The 21,454-nt window shown below is 40.5% G+C and overlaps 1 protein-coding gene across 1 annotated transcript in view; it reads right to left on the bottom strand.

The window, feature by feature from the left end:
- UGGT1 (UDP-glucose glycoprotein glucosyltransferase 1) overlaps positions 1-21,253 on the bottom strand; it is a 111,088-nt gene extending 89,835 nt beyond the window's left edge. Inside the window, exons 1-7 of the mRNA XM_059927720.1 lie at positions 21,035-21,253; positions 15,893-16,028; positions 10,775-10,857; positions 8,485-8,615; positions 4,218-4,330; positions 2,366-2,540; positions 333-429 (exon numbers count right to left, since the gene is read on the bottom strand). Of these exons, the coding sequence (XP_059783703.1) occupies positions 333-429; positions 2,366-2,540; positions 4,218-4,330; positions 8,485-8,615; positions 10,775-10,857; positions 15,893-16,028; positions 21,035-21,092 (793 nt within the window). The 5' untranslated portion in view covers positions 21,093-21,253. The remainder of the gene's footprint in view (positions 1-332; positions 430-2,365; positions 2,541-4,217; positions 4,331-8,484; positions 8,616-10,774; positions 10,858-15,892; positions 16,029-21,034) is intronic.
- Positions 21,254-21,454: the final 201 nt, after the last annotated feature.

Raw genomic sequence — 21,454 nt, 5'->3', positions numbered from 1 at the left:
AATTAATTACTATTTGTGAACTACCTATCATCAATAACAATAGCTACTACTTACTGAACTCTTTTGTGAAAAAAACTTTGTTAAATTCTTTACCTATACATCTTATTTTCTCCTCAAAAATACTTTAAGAGGCATATATCATTATCTGAACTCTACAGAGGAAAAAATTAGGACCTAAAGAATTTGTTACCCAACTTAGACATAACAGAACCAAGATTCAAACATAGGTTCATAATACTCCTAAATCTATTCTTTTTCATTAAAGAAACAAATTCCCCTTTAACTCATATTTAAAGAAAACAAAACACATTGGTCTTAATTTACAAATTCACCTTTCACCTGAGTATCATCCTTGGCCTTGTACTCAGTGCTCTTAATGGCCAACTCCACACCATAGCCAGAGAGGTAAACAGGCTCCTTCCTGGGATTCTGCAAGCAGAGCAAGTATTCCACCATCACCACTCAGCTCTCCACGCACTCCCACCTAGCTCTTTATGCATCACAGCATACAGAGCCCGATCATGTTAACGTCACATAGCCATCACCTAGGATTACACACTCAAAACATGCTTGAACTTCCATGGGAATCCTTAGATTGTGGATCCTGCCACAAGTGTGAGAATGGGAATTCCAAGGTAGAAACAAAACCAGACGAAGGGGGCTTCTCTGGTGGCACAGTGGTTAAGAATCCGCCTGCCAATGCAGGGGACACGGGTTCGATCCCTGGTCCAGGAAGATCCCACACGCCGCAGAGCAGCTAAGCCCGTGCGCCACAACTACTGAGCCTGCGCTCTAGAGCCTGCAAGCCACAACTACTGAAGCCCGCGTGCCCTAGAGCCGGCGCTCCGCAACAAGACAAGCCATCACAATGAGAAGTCCACTAACCACAAAAAAGAGTAGCCCCAACTCGTCACAACTAGAGAAAGCCCGCATGCAGCAACAAAGACCCAAGGCAGCCAAAAGTAAATTAAAAAAAAAAATTAAAAAAAAAAAAAAAAAAAACAGATGAAGGGATAGTGGAAAGGGCAAAGGTCACCAAACCATGTGAAGAAATGGAGAAAACAAAAAAGCAGTTCCAGGATCTACACAGCGTTGAAAACTGGTGAGGTTTCAAACCTAGAAGTGCTTTGTTGAGACCGTGTGTGTAAATGTGTGCGTGTGTGTGTGTGTATGTGTGTGTGTGTACATTTTTTTACTTACTTTAAATGTCTTCAGGCAGGGTTTGGGCTGACCTAATGTCACAGGCTTACCATCATCCCGAATGAGGATGGCCCTTTAAATACCAGCAATAGGGACTTCCCTGGTGGTCCAGTGGTTAAGAATCCACCTTCCAATGCAGGGGACGCAGGTTTGATCCGTGGTCAGGCAACTAAGATCCCACATGCCACGGGGCAACTAAGCCAGCGCACTCTAGAGCCCATACGCCACAACTAGAGAGAAGCCCACATGCCCCAACGAAGAGCCCGCGTGCTGCAACAAAAGATCCTGCGTGCCGCAACTAAGACCTGACACAGCCAAATAAATAAATAAATTTTTTTTTAATAAATATTTTTAAAAAAACAAATAACCAGCAACAGAGCAAGGTGGCTCTGGGGGCGGGGGGGGGTCCAAAACTGGATATTGATAAATCTGTTTCTGCTCACATAAATTTTCATTTAAAATTTTTATTTTACTTTCCCATGGACTTAACATCCGATATTTACTGAGCTTAATACAACACAGAAACTTTAAAGGCCAACGATCTTTACATATAAATATTTTAAATGCTAAATGCCACACAAGGTTTCGAAAGCTTAATTTTAAATCAATTCTGCCTGATTTTACCTCTTTAGAAATCCTCCTTTTTCTATCAAATAAAAAGATGCCAGAAAGGGAAAAAAACGGGTTTGGAAAGGAAGTGAATTCAAGAATCAGTTCCATAGTATGATGACCATATTAAATCTGGACCAAATTAAATATAATTTACATGGTTCGTTTTGAAATAGAATGTAGGGAATTCCCTGGCGGTCCAGTAGTTAGGACTCTGCGCTTTCACTGCCCAGGGCCCCGGGTTCAATCCCTGATCGGGGAACTAGGATCCCAGGAGCCGCATGGCATAGCCAAAAAAAAAAAAAAAAAAAAAAAATCAAAACTGAAATAGAATGTCAATTTTATACAGCCATTTTTTAGGCATATTGTTTTACATTTCTTCAGAAAGGCAAGCAAAGTACCTCCTATGTGCAAATAACAGATTTGATGAAAGTACTACACTTCCCAAAAAAGTAGTTCAAATCATTTTATAAAGGGGGAAATTATTAGCTTAAGTGCTAAGGTTGTGGTGGGCAAACTAATATTTAAAACAGTTATAAAATAAGTCAATACTTACAGATATATAATGTCTGAATACGTAATTGATTTTGCCTGCATTGTTTTTTGATACAAGTTGTCGGTGAAACTTATAAAACTCCTCAGAGCCAATCTCAGAGTAGAAAATAACCACAGAGCTTTCAGGATGAGATGAGGGATATCTGTGATCTCCTTTGAACAATAAAGGTTTTGGTCTGAAAATAAATATTAAAAGCTTAAAATTGTTAACTTAAAAAAGCTTTTAAACATTAAAAACAATACAAAATGAAGCTACAGCAATGATAATTTAAGCAAACATTATAAGCATCTTAATATAAAGAGTATCACAATCTTAAATAGTTTTCAGTTAGTAAGAATACTGAAAACAAATAAAACAGGTATGAGTCTTATTTGTTCATAATTAAAATTAACGAATGTACATTATATAAATACTAACCTTAAAATGTAGACTTTGACTAATAATTGTTACCAATTTCTAGAGCATGGGGTAAAAAACCAGAAAAAGGATACACATCCAGCCTTCATAGTACTAAAACTTTAGTAAATTATTCTACCATATAAATAGAATGTAATTACCTTTTAATCTGAAAACCTAAGTGCAAATAATGCAAAAAAGCAGAGGATAAATTTAAGCATATAACTTCCCAATTACAGCATCTCCCTCCTCTATCATTTTTACTATTATGATCATCCTACTACTGCATCTAAAATTTAGGTTTTCCTCATAAATTTTAAAACTCCCCCCTCAAGAAAACTTCTCTAAGAATGACATCAAGATATTAACAGATCTTAATGCACAGACTTTATGACCTACCAATCCTTCTTAAGGAGGTACACCTACACGTACTAAGTGGAAAATGCCCCTTACAAAAATAAACCTACCTACCTGTATAAATTTATAACCACAGAAAAAAGTATAAAAGGATATATGCCAATCCATTAAAAATAGTTACCACCTCCCAGAAGAGGAGACATTATCACTCTTTTCTTTATAAAGGTCTGCATTATTGTAACAAATTAAAGAAAGAATTTTTCAAGTCAGTCAATTTTGTTTTCCCCAAGGGAACAGCACTTTACCATGCAGCCAATTTTGAATGTCCATACCTCACCCCGAGAGAGCTGAACGCTCACTGAGTTTCTGGTGATCACCCTGAGGAAAAAGCACTCATACCATTTGGTGGGCAGAGGACAGGTGCTGAGCAGATCATCTCACTAAAGAGGAATTTCCCCACCTAAAACACCCCCTGGCACTTCTGGTAGAGCAGGGCAATATCACAGAGAGAGATAACCGTTATACAATTTATAACAGCATTAGAGGATGTACAGAGGGGTTACTGCCCTAGGCAGACAGCAAGAGGTACCTATTGTTATTTGTCCACCACAGGAAACCTACCTTTAAGCAAAAAAGTCAGCCCACTGATTACCAATTTAATATTCAAATTAAGCTTGCAATTATCTTAAATAGTCTCCTTTGTCTGAAACTAATACTCTCCTGAGAGATCATTATCATTAATATCATTACTCCAGGCACTGGCTTTAATACACAGAATATTCTTTACTAAGCTAAAGACAAAGCCTATGTAATCTCTCTGATACAGTCATTACTAAGTAACAATAATAGTAAGTACTCTTATTATCTCTATTTCGAAACAAGATGAGGAAAGAAAGGTTATGCAATTTGCCTAAATTCACAAAACTATTGTAAGTGATGGAGCTGGGATTTAAATCTAGTTGGTCTGGTTCCAGAATTCACATTCTAAACCACTATACCTACGGACCAAAAAACCCGTAAGAAAAATCAGACGGTGGACTTGATATAGAAGAAAGCACAACGAATGCATGACATTTAAATAAAGAAACACACAATCTACCTTTCAGAAGCTGTTAGTAGAAGAGTCTCAAGGGTATCAAAATCACAAGTCCTCTTTCCATGCACTGAAAAAAATGAATTACATCCTTCTGGTGGAGGTTCATCAGCTGCTATCTGTCATTTAAGACACAAGACATTTTTAAAAATAATTTCTAACCAAAAACAAGATGAAAACATGAGTATTCTAAATAGGTAATAAAATGATAATAAAACAACATCAGGGACTTCCCTGGTGGCGCAGTGGTTGAGAATCTGCCTGCCAATGCAGGGGACACGGGTTCGAGCCCTGGTCTGGGAAGATCCCACATGCCGCAGAGCAACTGGGGCCGTGAGCCACAACTACTGAGCCTGCGCGTCTGGAGCCTGTGCTCCGCAACAAGAGAGGCCGCGATAGTGAGAGGCCCGCGCACCGCAATGAAGAGTGGTCCCCGCTCGCCGCAACTAGAGAAAGCCCCCACACAGAAACGAAGACCCAACACAGCTAAAAATAATAAATAAATAAATAAATTTATTAAAAAAAAACAAAACAAAGCAAAACAAAACAACATCAGTAAAAGCAAAAAATTAACATCTACCGAACACCCATTATGTGACAGAAAGAGCTTTATGTTTCACTGCTTTCTTTGTATTATTTCATCTAGTTCCTCCCAATATCATTCCATGAGGTAGGTGTTATTATTATCCCCAAAATAGAACTTTAAAATTCTATCTCAGAAGATATCAAAAGATATCCAGGGGGGGACTTCCCTGCTGGCACAGTGGTTAAGAATCCGCCTGCCAATGCAGGGGACACAGGTTCGAGCCCTGGCCCGGGAAGATCCCACATGCCGCGGAGCAACTAAGTCCGTACGCCACAACTACTGAGCCCGTGCACCTAAATCCCGTGCTCCACAACAAGACAAGCCACCGCAATGAGAAGCCCGCGCACCGCAACGAAGGGTAGCCCCCGCTCGCTGCAACTAGAGAAAAGCCTGCGCACACGCAGCAACGAAGACCCAATGCAGCCAAAAATAAATGATTAATTTTTTTTAAAATGTTAAAAAAAAAAAAAAAAGATATCCAGGGAACACAGTATGTACCTTGTAGAAAACTAAGCTTACAAATGTCAATTGTAAGTGTCAAAGTATAACAATGCAGTCCTAATTAAGTATAATACGCAGATTAATGTGAAGCCCCTCCTGAAACAGGAAGAATGACACTGAAACTACAAAACCAACGGGGCCTAAAAAAAGAGTACAGATGGAAAGGTAAAATTATCCAAGGAGCATGCTAAGATATTTAAAGGAAAGGCTGAATGAGACGTGGGGTATGTTTAGAGTGAAATGCACTAACGCCCAGGCACAATGAGATAAGTTCACCTGCAACTTAAATGAGAAGCACACTGAGAAGCATGAGTGTATAGAGACAGGGAAAGGAAAGGACATAATGACAAGGTCTGGGTATGCACTGATGTCATTTATGTGATATATTCCTACTGAATGACCTTTTCTACTCCTGGAATACAAATAATTAAGAAAAGATGAGGAGAAATGGAAAGCTTGCTATGAAAAATTAATATTAAAACTTTCCATTACATTTTTCTTCTTTTTTGTAAATTATTACAAAACTTACAAACTTGTGTTTGTAAGAAGAAAGAATAGTACAGTAAACCCCTATGTACCCATGACCCAGCTTCAGTAATTATCAATTCATGGCCAATCTCATTTCTTCCACCTTCCTACCACATTCCATTGGATCATTTTGACACAAGCTCCAAACAGCATTTCATTTATAATGTTTCACTATGTCTCAATAAAACACAGAGGGTTGTTTTTTTTTTTTCTGGCCGGCCGCACGGCTTGCAGGATCTCAGTTCCCCGACCAGGGTTTGAATCCAGGCCACGGCAGTGAAAGCCCAGAATCCTAACCACTAGGCCACCTGGGAACTCCCAAAACACAGAGATTTTTTTTAAAAACATACTACCATTATCACACTTTTAAAAAAAGTAAAACAATTCTGCATTGATGGCCACCGGCAGCATAGTTTTTCAATCTTCCCAAGTGCTCCCATAAAAACAAAGCAAAAATGAAAACAAAAACCAGTGGACCACATTTATGACAAAACTAGGTGGAAGGAAATCCCCATGATACAAAACACAAAAATGACCTGCGGTTATCAGAGGCCATGGAAGCAGAGGGAAACTACAGAGATTCTGATGATCCTGAAAACAAGAAAACCCCAAAACAGCCAAAAGGTTTTCACTGGAAAGTATGGTGGGCCAACGGGTTTTGTTTCACCTAGTACAGGTAAGCACAAGGCAGTCTGACCACTGTGAACTCATAACTCACAGGCTAGGACTCCCTTCTAGGAAAGGGCTCCACTCTAAGGAGAAACTGTTGAGGGCAGAATAAAACTCAAGTAGGACAGAGATAAAAGCCAATAAAAGAAAAAGTCCAAATAAAAGTGCAAGAGGGGAACAGAGCCAGGAAATTTCAAAAAGCAAGCTCCCTTTCTTTTAAAGCCACCCTATTTTAACATAACATAAAATCAACAGAATAGCGAGCCACGCCGACCTCCAAAAGTTAAGGAAAACTAATTTCACATCAAATTGAGCAGAAGAAGTCTGTGTCAAATCCCATACAAAGCTATTGCAAGAAAAGGGGAGAGGGGAAGAACAGAGTAACACCCTTATTCTTATAGACGAGTGCTGTACAAGAGAAATTTCTGTAATGATAGCAGTCTACTGGGAATTCCCTGGTGGTCCAGTGGTTAAGGACTCAGCACTTTCACTGCCGGGGCTCTGGGTTCAATCCCTGGTCAGGGAACTGAGATCCAGCAAGGCCCTTGCTGGGGCCAAAGAAAAAAAAAAAATGTATAGGGCAAACAGTGTAAGTTATTCAACAGAAAAGAAAGGGATAGAGGGAGAACCTATAAATTAAGAGACCACCCACCCCCCAAAAAAATTAATAAATTTTTTAAAACTGGGCAAGACTAAACTCTATTGTTTGGAGATGAACTCTTGGGCAATGAAATGGTGTTTTTAAAAAAACAAAACAGCAAATGATTCCAACAGAAGAAAGTGATTCCTTCTGAAGGGCAGAAGTCAGCTGTGATGGCGACACAGCAGGAAGGGCTTCCGTGGTGCCCGGCTAAACTCAATTTCCTGACCAGGGTGAAAACTACAAGTGTTCACTTCGTAATCATTCTTTATACTACATATTTCTTGTGAGTCATTTTCTACGCTGGTTTTATTTCAGAATAAGAAAAAAGGTTTTAAAATTAACATTTCTTTTATGCCAAACATACAATCAGCATACACACCTTTGATTCTCTTGCTCTCTATTTTTTTACGAGTTTGTTCAACTCAAAATCCAACAAGGGGCTTCCCTGGTGGTGCAGCAGTTAAGAATCCGCCTGCCAATGCAGGGGACACGGGTTCGAGCCCTGGTCCAGGAGGATCCCACATGCCGCGGAGCAACTGGGTCCATGAGCCACAACTACTGAGCCTGTGCTCTAGAGCCATCGAACAGCAACTGCTGAGCCCGAGTGCCACAGCTGCTGAGGCCCACGCACCTAGAGCCCGTGCTCTGCAACAAGAGAGGCCACCCAATGAGAGGCCCGCACAGCACAACGAAGAGTAGCCCCTGCTCACCACAACTGGGAAAGAGCCCGTGCGCAGCAACAAAGACCCAACACAGCCAAAAATAAAAATAAATAAATAAATTTTTTAAAAAATCCAACAAGACCCACACGTTGCATTAAGTTGACACCTTTTTAAAGTCTCTCTTGAAGCTCCTCCTTCCCTCTTTTCTTTTCCTTTAAACTTATTTGTTGACAAAATCACATCATTTTACTACAAAGCTTTCCTCATTCTAGCTTTTCCTGACTGTATTCCTGTGATATTGTTTCACATTTCCTATCTGCTATATTTCCCGTGAACTGCTTTTAGATCTACAGGCTATGATCACACTCAGAGTTAACTGGTTTAGCAAAAACTATATCGCCTCTCTCTTCAGCTGTGTTGTATAAATAAAGTCTGGTAGTTTTTTGTGTAGATATTTTATTTTTCCTTAAATGAAAATAAGTGCAAATTATATTTTTTATAATATGTTATTTGAAGATTTAACATCATCAATTTTGCTTATTATTTATAAACAAATTGTAAATCCTAGACAATTTCAGGTAGAAAAGGTATAGTTCTGTAACACAATGACAGGACAACTGCAATACAGCCGATCAAGATATGCAACCACTAAAAAATACTGTCACGTGTAAGCACTGAACTCACCTGCTGGAAGGCTTGAATTGTCGCTGAGTAGGAGTGAAGAGACAGACAAAATTTCAACAGATTCTGCTGTAGTGGTGACAGAAACTGAAATGCAACTTCCAATATTGCATGATAATAGGAATAATCAGTACCTGTCAGGAAGAACATTAACCAAAATAATTCTATATGACTAGAGGTATCCAAATAAGATAGTTCATAAAGTATAAAGCTATGTGTTACAAAAGCATATTGATTGCAAAATGTTACCACTATACTGTCCTGAACTGCTTGTCAAATGCTTAGAATTCCTTGGAGTACACCATGCAATTGGACTTTTCTTCCCTTTGTTCAGACTATTCCCTCTCCCTGGACTGCTGGACTGCAATTCTCCCACTTACCTGGATGACTAACTCCTACTTTCTTCCTCAGGAAGAATTCAGCTGTGAGAGCACCTATTCCAGGGAGGCACCGCCTATCCCTACCCCCTGCCTCACTGGACCAAGTTCATCTCTTCTTTGCTCCCATAATATTTCTTCACTTACCTCTTTCACTTAGCACATCATTTACTCATTTACCTATTTACTAACTGCCCCTCCCAAAGAGCCTTTGGGCCCCCAAAGCCCGAAACTATGACTTGTCTTTGTATCCACAGTGTCTGCATATGTTATCTATTCAAATAACCCAGCAAGATGGAGCAGTGTGGTGAGGAAGTACAAGGTATGAAAGGATATAATGAAACTGCAGTTTGGGGAGAAGCATTAAAACAACTGGAACAAATTATCTGAGGGGAAAAAAAACGCACGTACCAGTATGAAAAAATCCCCAGGATATATTAAACGAAAAGCACAAGGTACAAAACAATGTATACAGTATGCAATTTTTTCTTACTCTTAGAAAGAATAAGAAATAGGAATACATACTTATGTATTTATTGTAAAAAAGAAAAAAAACACTGAAGGCTAAACAAATTAATTTAAATGGTTATAAAAAGCCAAGAGAAACAGGAGGAACAAGATTTTTCTGTGTATAGCCTTTTGTATAGCTTTGACTTTTAAACCACTATTAACTATCCCAAAAAGAAATTTAAGAAAAATATTTAACATTTAAAAAATCAAAATGTAAAAGGTCTATATGGCATTAGCACCTTCTAAGTAGAAAAAGAGATCAGAAAGAAATATCTTAAAATGTTGCCACAATGTTAATGGTGACTGTCTCTGGGTGGTGGGACTAGGAGTAGTATTTCAAATAAAATGTTTAACATAGTTTTATGGTCACTTCCAAGAATTCACACTCCCCTAATTTTAACCAGGAACACATTAGCATTTATACTGAAGAAATTTCATTTTAAATGTCAGAGTTCAAAATTCATTACAAAACTCACTTCGATAAATTTGTTTTATGAAATCATAAACTAAAATGATTTTTTTTGATAACTCAAACAGTTCTAGCTGACTCTAAATTATGTAACTAAAGCTTACAAATTATGTAACTAAAGCTTACAAATTATGTAACTAAAGCTTGTTCAAAACTTTTATGCACTTAAATCACCAAAAAAGATTCAGACTTGACCTTTTAAATATGTATTAATTTTTAAATATCATGAAGTTAAAAATCCATTAGTCAAATATTCACAGCAGTCACATAATTCTTACACATTTTCTCTTCAACAAGGACTTATTATGCCTGTCAATGTAATGCTCCAGGTTTTAACTACTCACGTATCAGCATCTTTGACTATTAATGTTCATACTCTATATAGCTTACATTGAATTGGAAAATGTTTGTGAAAGCTCATCAAAAACTGTAAACAAGCGATACAGTTTACCTTGTCATTAATTTGACACCTTGACACTCCAGTTGTGTGTGGCTGGCATGCATAATGGAAAACATTCCGGATGGCACTACCTTAATGATAACAAACTTAACAGATAACAGATCAGCTGTATAATTAGTTCATAACAAAAGAAAGTGAATCAAATCTGATGGTTATTAAGTAAATGCTGAATGATTTTAAATGAATTTGACTTCCACAAAATATTCATGTAGCACTTTCAATAAAAGAACACAAAAGAACAAAAACAAGGGGAGAAACAAAAAAAAAATCAAAGGTAGCTCTTATCACCAAAGTTACAAATTTTTTCAAAAATAGTTACTAGTTTGTGTTGACTCTGCTGGCTACCATCACAACTCTAGTCATTAAAGATAAAAATGTTTTCCATTAACTGCCATGCCACACATACTCTGAAAGAGATCAATTTTTCTAATATATTCCCAGACACCGAAGTCAAAGAAGCATTTGCTTCAATTTTACCGTGATGATCTGATGATCCAATATTTTGACTGGCTTCTACAAAATTCCAAAATTTCTCTTGACTGTCTTCTGCTATAAACTCACTGAGAGAAAAGGGGGAAATATCAGAAATAAAACAACTTAATAAAATCTTCTAATATAAGCTCTATTACTAAGGGGAGTAAAAATCGATTTTTAAATTACCAAATGTCCAAAGCTTGGCTTTTATTTGATAATATATATTATACACGAACATGTATAACATATATTTTCTAATGATAAGCAAGTCTTACTAGCTTATTAGCTATTAATAATTAGCTTAGTAGTTTATTCACTGAATAGTTTAATAGGTATCCCTAAAGAAACCTAGAATAATAGAAACGTTGTAACAACAGGGAAGTCCCAATATAAAGAAAGGTTATGAAATCTCATTTGTGAAAATGCTGTCAGTAGTAGAAGCAGAATTAGGAATTGATAATTCTAGTACTAGTTCTGCTCACTCATTTTCTGAAATACCTTGCAAAGAACAAAAAAATATGTTTTTGCCTAAGTTTCTCCCGAGGAAAACATGAACCCTAGAAAAATTTCTAGGAGACTAAAGGCAGCATGTCGTAATCTTTTTACATCCACAAATCCAAATTTTCAAAATCACCAAATATTAGTTTAAAGTTAGCACTGATTTAATAAAATCAGGTCTTAGAACTTAATGCCATCTTAATTTTTTCCCTGACTTTACACTACTGTACTGACCTAAAATAAAATGGCTATTCTACATTTCCCTGCATTCAAGAGCCTAAAATCCCTTAAAAGAAAATGCGTGTACTAATTGAATGATTCATGTAAATTGGTAATCTTCTCCTCCAAGGCATACCAATGTAGTGGTGGTCTTTCCCTGTCTGAAAGCAAACTACAGATCTGGATCTCAGCTTACCTAGCCAAAGGAAGACTTTCCCATTACTTGTCAACACTGGGCTGTACAACTCTCACTCTACTCCACAGCTAGACACAGAAATACGGCAAAATAAGAAACATTTCCTGGTAATGCACAGCTTCTCTAAAAATAGGTTTCTGAAAATACCCATTATCATAATGTATTAAATTATTTAGTGCCTCCTTGAGTGTGGCATTTTCTAGGCTTTCGAGTAACTGACATAGACATTATACCAACCTTATAATAGCTTATAGTCTAAGAAAACAGGTACTAAAACAGATAGATTATGATATGCAAGTAAATGCTTTGTATTCTTTGTAAGAATACAAAATGAATCTTAGCTTAGATTCCTACAGAGGCCATATGCACATAAATATATACTTTTCATATAATTACAGGAAAACTTCTTAAACATACATTCTTTTTCACTCCACTGCATAAATAAGTCTTACAACGTCTAAGTGTCAAACAGCCTTAAGAAAATTAATTACCAGATCCACTGAAGTAATCCATGGAAGACAGGAACAATACAAGATATTATTAAAAGGAATGCTGCCATTTGTTTATAGTATGCTTAAGTTTGCTTGCTTTTTGTTTTAAATTGTTTTTTAGCTTCTGATACCTGAGTAAAATATCGATAAAACTTCCACTGAGTAAAATATTGATAGTTTTCCAGATGACATGATACGATGTCTGGGATTTGCTTTAAAATATTTTAGCGGGAGAAGGTAGGAGGGTGGTGGTGGTGACGGTTATTGGACTTGAGTTGACAATCACTAAAACTGGGTGACAGGTAGAGGGAGAGCACATTATATATACCATTCTCTCCACTTATAAACTTATTAACTTTCTTAAGGGCACAGAGTTAGTAAATGAAAAGTCTGGAATTTACATTCCAATCTCAATCACTCAAATCTATCATGCTGCATTCTCAGGCCATTATAATAGCTCAATAAATGATTGTATAAGCACTCAATAAATGATTGCTTCAACTTCAAAAGTAGAACGTTATTTACACAATATTTCTGTTAGTAACTATAGCTGCTCAAAACATACTCAGAGCTCTACTTCAATTAAATATATATCACTTCATGGACAACCAGAAAGCTACAAACCCTTCATTAGCATCAGGTCCAACCTAAAAATACACACAGGGGACTTCCCTGGTGGCGCAGTGGTTAAGAATCCGCCTGTCGATGCAGGGGACACGGGTTCGATCTCTAGTCCGGGAAGATCCCACATGCCGCGGAGCAACTAAGCCCATGTGCCACAACTACTGAGCCTGCGCTCTAGAGCCCACAAGCCACAACTACTGAGCCCGCAAGCCACAACCACTGAAGCCCGTGCGCCTAGAGCCCGTCTCCGCAACGAGAGAAGCCACTGCAATGAGGAGCCCACGCGGCACAACTAGAGAAAACCTGCACACAGCAACAAAGACCCAACGCAGCCAGAAGTCAAATAAATAAAACAAATAAATTTATTAAAAATTTTAAAAATAAAAATACACACAAGAATAGTTTTAGTTCCTAAGGGCCAGAAGCAAGGAAGACAAAATGTCTGTATTAGCTACATGCCTCGATGTGTGGAAAAAGATTCTGTCCCTTCACCCTCCCCCCAATGGACAGTGCTGTGACCCACCATCAGTGTCTGCCACGGACCCAGGAGGGAAGGATAGTGGCCTCAGCTAGCTCTGGAGGTGAATATAGAGTAGTTTCAAAAAAGCACAGCAGTGTTTTTGAGTTGCCTACACGTCCCATTTCCTTGGCAAACTGTTTGCAAATAGCCACAGAAGAGAAGTAAAAATAATGAACCAAAATGGCAAATGGCCAGGATATCATGAAAAGGGGCTATGTTTGTTATGGGTAAGTTGCAGTGAAGGAAACAGTTTACAATACTCACTTCACAGAGATCAAAGAAACTGAAAAAAAATTGATCAACTAAGGCTGACAATTTTAGCATACTTTCTCAAAAGTCTGTAAGTATATGCCATAAGACTCTTCTAAGACAATATACAAACACCAAGAAATTTGTTAGTGTAAGTGAGAGTAATGGGATGTAATCCAGTGAAGAATGTTAAGCAGAATATTGTAAAACATCTGTTACGGTTAGTTGCACAAAATTATTTAGAAAGTGATAGTAAATCTCAATGACTTAGATTGACACCAGATAAATCATCCAAAATAAGATTAGCAGAAAGGAAGAAAAAATGTTCAGCTACAAGAGTCCTGGCTCAGGCGGTCCAGGACCTCACACGACCTTCAGACACTTCACTGTTACCACCACCAAGATCTAATAAAGCGCGGCCATTTGGGGGGCTCGACCTATTTATCAAATTAGTTATTTTGACATCACTATGAAATACATGCAGTGGAGTTTGGGGGTTTCTGGGGGTGAGACGGGGTTGTTGGAGTTTTGCGGGGGGAGGGGGTTTGCCATTTTATTGCTGAGGAAAGGGAGGCACAGAGAAGTGATGGGAGAAAGTCTGGTCAGCAGAAAGTCGGGGAGGCTCCTCAGCCAGTCAGACCAGCTCCCACACGTCCAACGTTCCCACTGGCCTCTCCTCAATACTGCACCAAACGAGGCTTTGCCTTAGAAGGCACAACTATCCGTACACACTGTCAACACAACAAGACTCTCCATTCACGTCTTCCCAGGGATCAAGGGGAAGATGGCAGCAGATACAATTAGACCACAAAGTTAACTGATGTAACACAACAGTTCAAATTTCCAGCTCTATCAAATTCTGAAATTTACCCAATGCTTACGGTTCACCTACCTAAATGTATGCTTTAGAAAGATTATCTACAGGTCCTAGCTATATGTTATTTGAGATACAATAAAAATAAGTTTCCCTCTATAAACAAAAAACCGACTAAAAGAGAGGTATCTGGTTATATTTATATTACAAACACTAACTAAATTGTACATGGGTTATAATCTCCCAAGAAATCATTGACTATATTGCATTTTATCAATTTTAAGACACTGTCAATTCTTTTTTCCAAGTTTGGGAGATCTTTTTTTTTTTTGGCCGCGCCACGTGGCATGCGGGATCTTAGTTCCCTGACCAGGGATCAAACCAGGACCCCCTGCATCGAAGGCACAGAGTCTTAACCACTGGGTTGCCAGGAAAGTCCCTGGGAGATCTTCTTCATTGAGAAACTGAGATGTATGTTTTCTTTTTTTCCTAAAAACCTATGTGTGGTTTCTACGATCCGTCTACTAACTCCTTCTTAGGGTTCATTTGAGCTGTTGTCAAGTTTCCTTCAACTTTGATTTTCTTCTGTATTCCCCAGACCAGGGAATCTCTTCTAGTTTGAGAGATAACAGTGGGAAGCTTGATGTGATTTACTGCATATTTGCTATGCTCTAAATCCCTTCAAGGCCTAGGCCTTTGAAACTCATTTTCTGCACCAAGACCCTAGGAACAAAGCGGGACAGAAATGGCTATGCAGGGGATCAGGCAGACAGGCACGAATCATCTTCTAGAGTTTCCTGTAGCCCCAGATGGTACAGTCCCAGCAGAGGAGCACTAAGGTAGAGATGGGGTAGGAGACTGGGGTCCAGTATGCTCCAGGAATAGCAGGATGAAATGCTGCCCAAAGACACTGTCAATTTTAAGACATACCATTGTTTTATGAAACACTGAGTGAAAGATGCCACCAATTTTAAGATAACATCTTGATTTGATTAAATGCATCCTGATTTTGGAGATGCTACAATCGGATAAAATGTGGCCACTTTCTCAGCTTCCCCCTGCACTCTCTTATTTTGGGGTCTCCTTCCAAGTTCTTGGGAGGGGCATGTCCTCTTCCCCCACCTTGCCAAGCTCTCTTCTCTTCCTTTTATTAAACACCTCTTAACACCTTCTTCAAATAAATAGAAAATTTCTTTTAAGTACAACTCTCTCTTCCCTTATTACCACATTTACACTTTTCCTGGAAGATAACATAATAATTTAACCAATTCAATATATTTGTCTAAAGAAATCCCTAAAGATCTCTATCATCAATTCAGTCCTAGCCTGCTGACAGATGGTCTGTGTTCTAACAGCCTGTGAGCAGCACACAAGCACAGTGCACACTGAAAGAAGCTCTTACTAAATGCATGTGATGAGAATCTCACTCCCTAAAAAGCTCCTGCATATTCACTAGCAGAGCCTACATTTTCACTCAAACATGTGAAAGAAAAAAGAAATGTCCTCTTACCTGGTCTCTAACAACAACGGAGTGGAAAACCACTTTGCTGTAAGAGAGGTTGTAATGGCTTTTGAGTCTGCCTTTACCGAGGAAAACAGCCATAGTCCCGTGAGTGCAGTCAGAAGGCCCATTTTACGGCAAAACCCTAAAAAGGGAAGAAAAAAAAAAAGTTTCGCTGCAAGGCAATGTTTAAACTGGAATCTTAATAATTAGAGATACAAAGTAACATGACTATCACAGACATAAAAATGCTTCCGAAATGTAACAGCACCTACTATCTAGATAGTTCAGCAGATGTTTGCTGATGACTGACACACAACTAAAGGTGTGTCGTTCATTACACTCTCTCCTACAAAGGCTGCACTTCATCTCCTGGGTGCCTATACCACACAGAGATATAAAAGTCAGCTGGTGGCCCAGCAGGTTGCACACAATCATACTTTATGAAGCAGGAGAGTAAATAAAGCTGAGACAGATGAAAACACAAATGAAAGGTGTTACAGGTTGAACTGTATTCCCCCAAAAAGATAGAGTGAAGTCCTACCCCACCCCAGTACCTCGGAATGTGAACTTGCTTGGAAATACAGTCTTTACAGAGGTAATCATGTTAAAATGAGGTCACCAGGGTAGGCCCTGGTCCAATGACTGGTGTTATTAAAAGAAAGGGGCGGGGTGGGGGAGGGGGAATGTGGGCAGAGAGACAGGCATGCAGAGGGAAGACTACATGAAGAGACACAGGGAGAATGCCTGGTAAAGACGGGGGCAGACATTGGAATTATACTGCAAGCCACGAACACCTAGGGCTACCAGAAGCTGGAAGGGGCAAAGAAAGATCCTCCTCTACAGATTTCAGAAGGAACATGGTCCTGTGACACCTTAATTCAGAACTTCTAGCCTCCAAAAATTTGTGAGACAATAAACTGCTGTTCTAAGCCACCCAGTTTGTGGTACTTTGTTATGGCAGCCTTAGGAAGCTAATAGGGTGGGTCTCGAATGTAAAATCAAATATGGGTTCTGGAATGAGGAAATGTAAGAACTCAACAGATCCCCATCTATAAAATCAGAAAGTTGGGGTCACTAGTGAATCAGCAGGGCCACAGAATGCAGGCCTCCTACACTCCCAGCGGCAGCCTCACCAAGCATGCCGAGATCCTTGGCGTCCACATCATTTCAGGAAAGGTCTCCGGCTGCAGACGTCTTTGATCTGTTTTTTCATCCCTGGAAGTCTGCCTAACAGAACCCTAATCAGACTTCCACTGTGATATAAATAGTCAGCATCCAAGTTCCCCCCATTTGAATGGGAACCCAAAGGGGACATGAATATGTGGGAAACACTAAACCAAACTGGTGCTTCTGAATGTTATGGTCTGGTAAAGCTCACCCCAATTCCTCGCCGCCAGTTATAATATACAGTGCTGGGGGAGACGGCCCATATACCGGAGCAACCAGTCAGTATCTTCCTTTTACAAAAAGCCTTATCATTTGTGCCAACATCCTGCTTCGTATGACACACAATACCTCTAAAGAACAATGGTCCGAAGCTAAATGAATTCTACCAAATAGAAAAGTTGCTTTTAAAAGAGTCTGAAGTTCAGGCACTGCCAGCTTCTTTGGAAACAAAAAAAAATTAATATGAACATCCCACTTATAAATAAACACTAAAAAAAATCAACATCGATAAAGACTAGGGCTAACCAAACTAGACCTCTGACAATGAAACCTGCTGGCAGTGATTCCTGGCTTGGGGGCGGGGGGCGGGAGAGGAGAGGTCGGAGACGATGCAGGCCCCTCTCGGAATGTAGCAAAAGTTACTGACATTTCCCGCAGAGCAGCAAGCGAGGACCCAAACTTTTACATACAATTTCAGCCCACTCAACTCTCTCCGACACTCTCCCCAGAGGCCCACGGACGGTGGCCTCGGAAACCTGCCCCTCATGACAGAACAAACATGGGTTAGCAAGAAGAAAAAGCCTTTAGAGTCAGGCACCTGTGATCAATTCCTGAGTTTGCTACTTACTAGCAGTTTCACCACAGGCATCTTACCTGATAATTCGCTCGCCCTTAGTCTCCCACTCTCTAAAACAGGAATAACAGTATCTGCCACAACATGCGCCACCAGGCGAACTGAGAAGGCAACATGAAAGTCACTTTGTAAAGTGTCAACTACTACACCAGAACTAACTGCTCTAGTTAAAATATGTAAGGAAGAGAAACTAGAAACTGTCTTCTAAATTATAGAATAATAACTCATCGTTATTACAAGACCTCAAAAATATGCCTTGGAAATATATCCTCTGTGGCTAGGAAAAAAAAAATCAAAAATATCCTCCCCCAAAGTCACGAAGTTTCTAAAGCGGAGACAGCGCATATGAACTATGTTCAAGCAGTATTAATGCTACAGCTATGTTCACCATTCTTCCTGAAGGGACCTAGACGTGTCATCCCACAACAGTGGTGATTCCAGGTGAGAAATTAGATGCTGCGGCACAGTACTCCCAGGCCGAGGGCATGCACAGAGTGGGGAGGGGACACGGAGGGACAGAAGGCCCCAGGAAACACCCGCATTTACAGAGCAATTACTCCGGGCGAATCGCTCTGGACAGCGCCACTGCCAAGCGCTCTGCAAACGCGTTGCCCAGCCCTTCCACGCAAGGCCCCAGGAGACTGCAGTTCCCGAGCGGGGCAGCCTCGCCCACTTTGCCCACCAGAGCCAACAGCGCAGGGCCTGGCCAACAGCAGGCAGTCCATAAATACGCTGTATAACGCGTGAAACACTATCATCCCTACTTGAAAAATAAGAAAATGAAGCTCAGAGAGGCTAAGTAACTTGCCCGACTAATAAATAGCAATGTTTGGAACCCACATCTGCCTGTTTTCAAAAGTTCCACAATACCATGCTCTCTGCCCCGGTCCTCTGGCTTTAAGAAGGGGTAAGAATCCACACTATGTAGACCCAGACTGAGCAAAGGACTTTATTACAAGACTCAAGGCAAGTCCAGGGATTTTCTAGGGGCAGAGTCCTCGGGACCCAGGTGGCTGAGAGAGGCAGAGCTTCAACTTGAAACCAAGGGTGTGAGCCTGAAGTTGGGAGCAAACCAAACCAAGCAACCAGCCTGAACAGATCCATAACTTGGGCTGGCTCTGGGGACTGAATGTGAGCTCCTCGAGCGCAGGGAGTTTTGTCGGTCACAGTCACATGCCTAGCATAATGCCTGGAACACAGGAGGCGCTCAAAACAAAATAAACACAGACTTTGTTCATTAAGGGATGAATGAAAGCCACTGGAAGGAAGGGATGTGACACCAAGAGCAAAGGCGCTACAAAAAGCCTAAGACTTAAGAAGGGTGAAAATGAAAACTCTACGTACCATGACTCACCCAGAGATCCCCCAGCCCTCTTTTAAAGAGACACAGAGTTTCTGGGGCACAGTACAGCATCAGTAGAGATGGGAAAGAGAGGAAAGCTACACATTAAAGAAGAGCTTTCCCACCCCCAGACCCCACATCCTTGACACCACAGGTAACACCAGAGGAAAAGGTTGTCCAGAGAAGTAGAAATAAGAACATCACTGAGTGGCCTTTTGTTTGAGGATGGCTTCATTCTACGAGATCCCTTATCACTCTGACCCTCTGACCTTAAAAGCAACCCTTAGAAGCTGTGAAATAACAGCTGTCAGAATCTGCAGCGTGGCACTGCATGACTACAGGCATCACGTTTCCAGCATGATGGATAAATTAAAAAGTCTTTAATAGGTTCTACGCCCAAAAGATTCATCCGTAAGATCTAGTGTGTGGCCCGGTTTCTTTAGTTTAAAGACACTATCTCTTGCTCAGTTATCAAAAATATTTATCAAAATTATATTATGGCAAATGTTTTTCACTTTTGGAAAACAGAAGAGGCATAAAATTATAAATCATCATCAACTTTTTCTTTTTCCATTTTTAAACTGAAGAAAATAGCTAACAAACTCAAGAAAAACCTTGCAGGGTGCAAGTTAATAAGTAGCCATCTGAGTTTCAACATATATGATAACAGCGAGGAAAAATATCAGGAAGTACCCTTCTTGATAAATAAATTTACTTCTGAAAAAATTAAACTTAATATACACTTATACCTATTAGCAAAACCCATTTGCTGTGAACCACACACATCCAATTTCGTATTAAAAGTAGATACTATACATCTAATATGAAAATGATCGCAAGTAACTGGACAAAAAGTCTAATAGGATTTTCTCCATAGTTCAATTTATTCACCTCAAGTTAAATATGCACTGTGAAGATGCCCTACTACTGTACAAAGCAACGTTTATTTCCTTCAATAAAAATGAGTTTCAGCTAAGTTTAACAAAAGCAAGTCAAATGGAAAGGCTACAATCAACCCAAATGTTGTGTTGTTGTCATGTAGCTATTTAAAATGTCTTCAAACATCACACAGTAAAGTTGGCTGGCCAAGTACACGATGAATGAATGTTTCCAATATAGTGTAACACAGTAAGACATAAGACCCCAGGACTTTGAATGAACAAAATATGCTAGTTCTCAAATCGGGCAAGAAATGCAAAACGACCTAGAGATTCTGGCCAAGGAACACGAAGAGCTCACACCCATAACTTATTGGCGATGTACGCAGATGTTTCTCTTCTGGCAGGTCCCACACTAAAAGTGAAACCAGATCATCCAATTTTCAGCCACCAGATCCTCGTATTAAATGAAAACGGAACCAATATTCATCACCCGAATTCATTTTAGGGAAAAGAGAAATTTATAAAACGATCCATTCGTTCTCCAACCGGAGTCCTGCAAACTGCTGGTTCTAAGCCTACTTGGGGTCAGGTTTGGTCGAAATTCACGTTAGGGCACTTCCCCCACCTCCGTCTGCACTTGGGCACACGGGTCCCCAAGCTCTTCAATGAAGGCTCAAAACGGCTAAACAGAGCCCGCGACCACCCTCGCAGAGACGGTATATGCGCCCAGAGGACACCGAGGGACAACTCGGGGGACTCGCAAAGAAGGGGAGGGCTGGGATACAGGAGGGGAAACTGAGTCAGGGAAGAACCGGAAGCTCAAGGTGACCGGGACATAAGGTGGCCTCGCTCCCCAGACCCTCTCTCCGCCCGCGAGAACTCCCCACGCTCCCCCCCAGGGGTACCTGTCACCGGCCACGGAGCGGCAGCACAGGCGCCGCCCGCAGCCCCTTTCCAGTCCATGCTGGGGTCGCGCTTCGTCCGCGACGGCACCTGCGACAACGCCGGGGCGGGGCGGGGCAGCGGCAGGGCGGCAGCAGCTGCGCCAGTGAGCGGCCGACACGCGCCTTTCCCGCGGCTCCGCTCGCAAGCCGGCCTCGCAAAGATACAGCCCAGCCGCCGACCGCCCTTTACTTCCGCTTCCTACTGGCTAGAGACGGAGGACTTCCGGCTACCGAGTCGCGGCCGGAGCCGCCCAGAGCGCCTCTCGGCCGCCATCTTACATCCGATGAGGCCCCGCCTCTCGCCTTGCTCTGTGCAGTTCAGTGTGATTAGGCAGGCGTCGGTCTTCGAGGTCGTGGGGGCACGTATAGGGGGACAGCTGA

The sequence above is a fragment of the Balaenoptera ricei genome, chromosome 7 (assembly GCF_028023285.1).
Source record: "Balaenoptera ricei isolate mBalRic1 chromosome 7, mBalRic1.hap2, whole genome shotgun sequence".
In the NCBI taxonomy this organism is placed as follows: domain Eukaryota; kingdom Metazoa; phylum Chordata; class Mammalia; order Artiodactyla; family Balaenopteridae; genus Balaenoptera; species Balaenoptera ricei.
The sequence above is the reverse complement of the archived record's forward strand: the minus strand, read 5'-3'. Positions and strand labels throughout refer to the sequence as shown.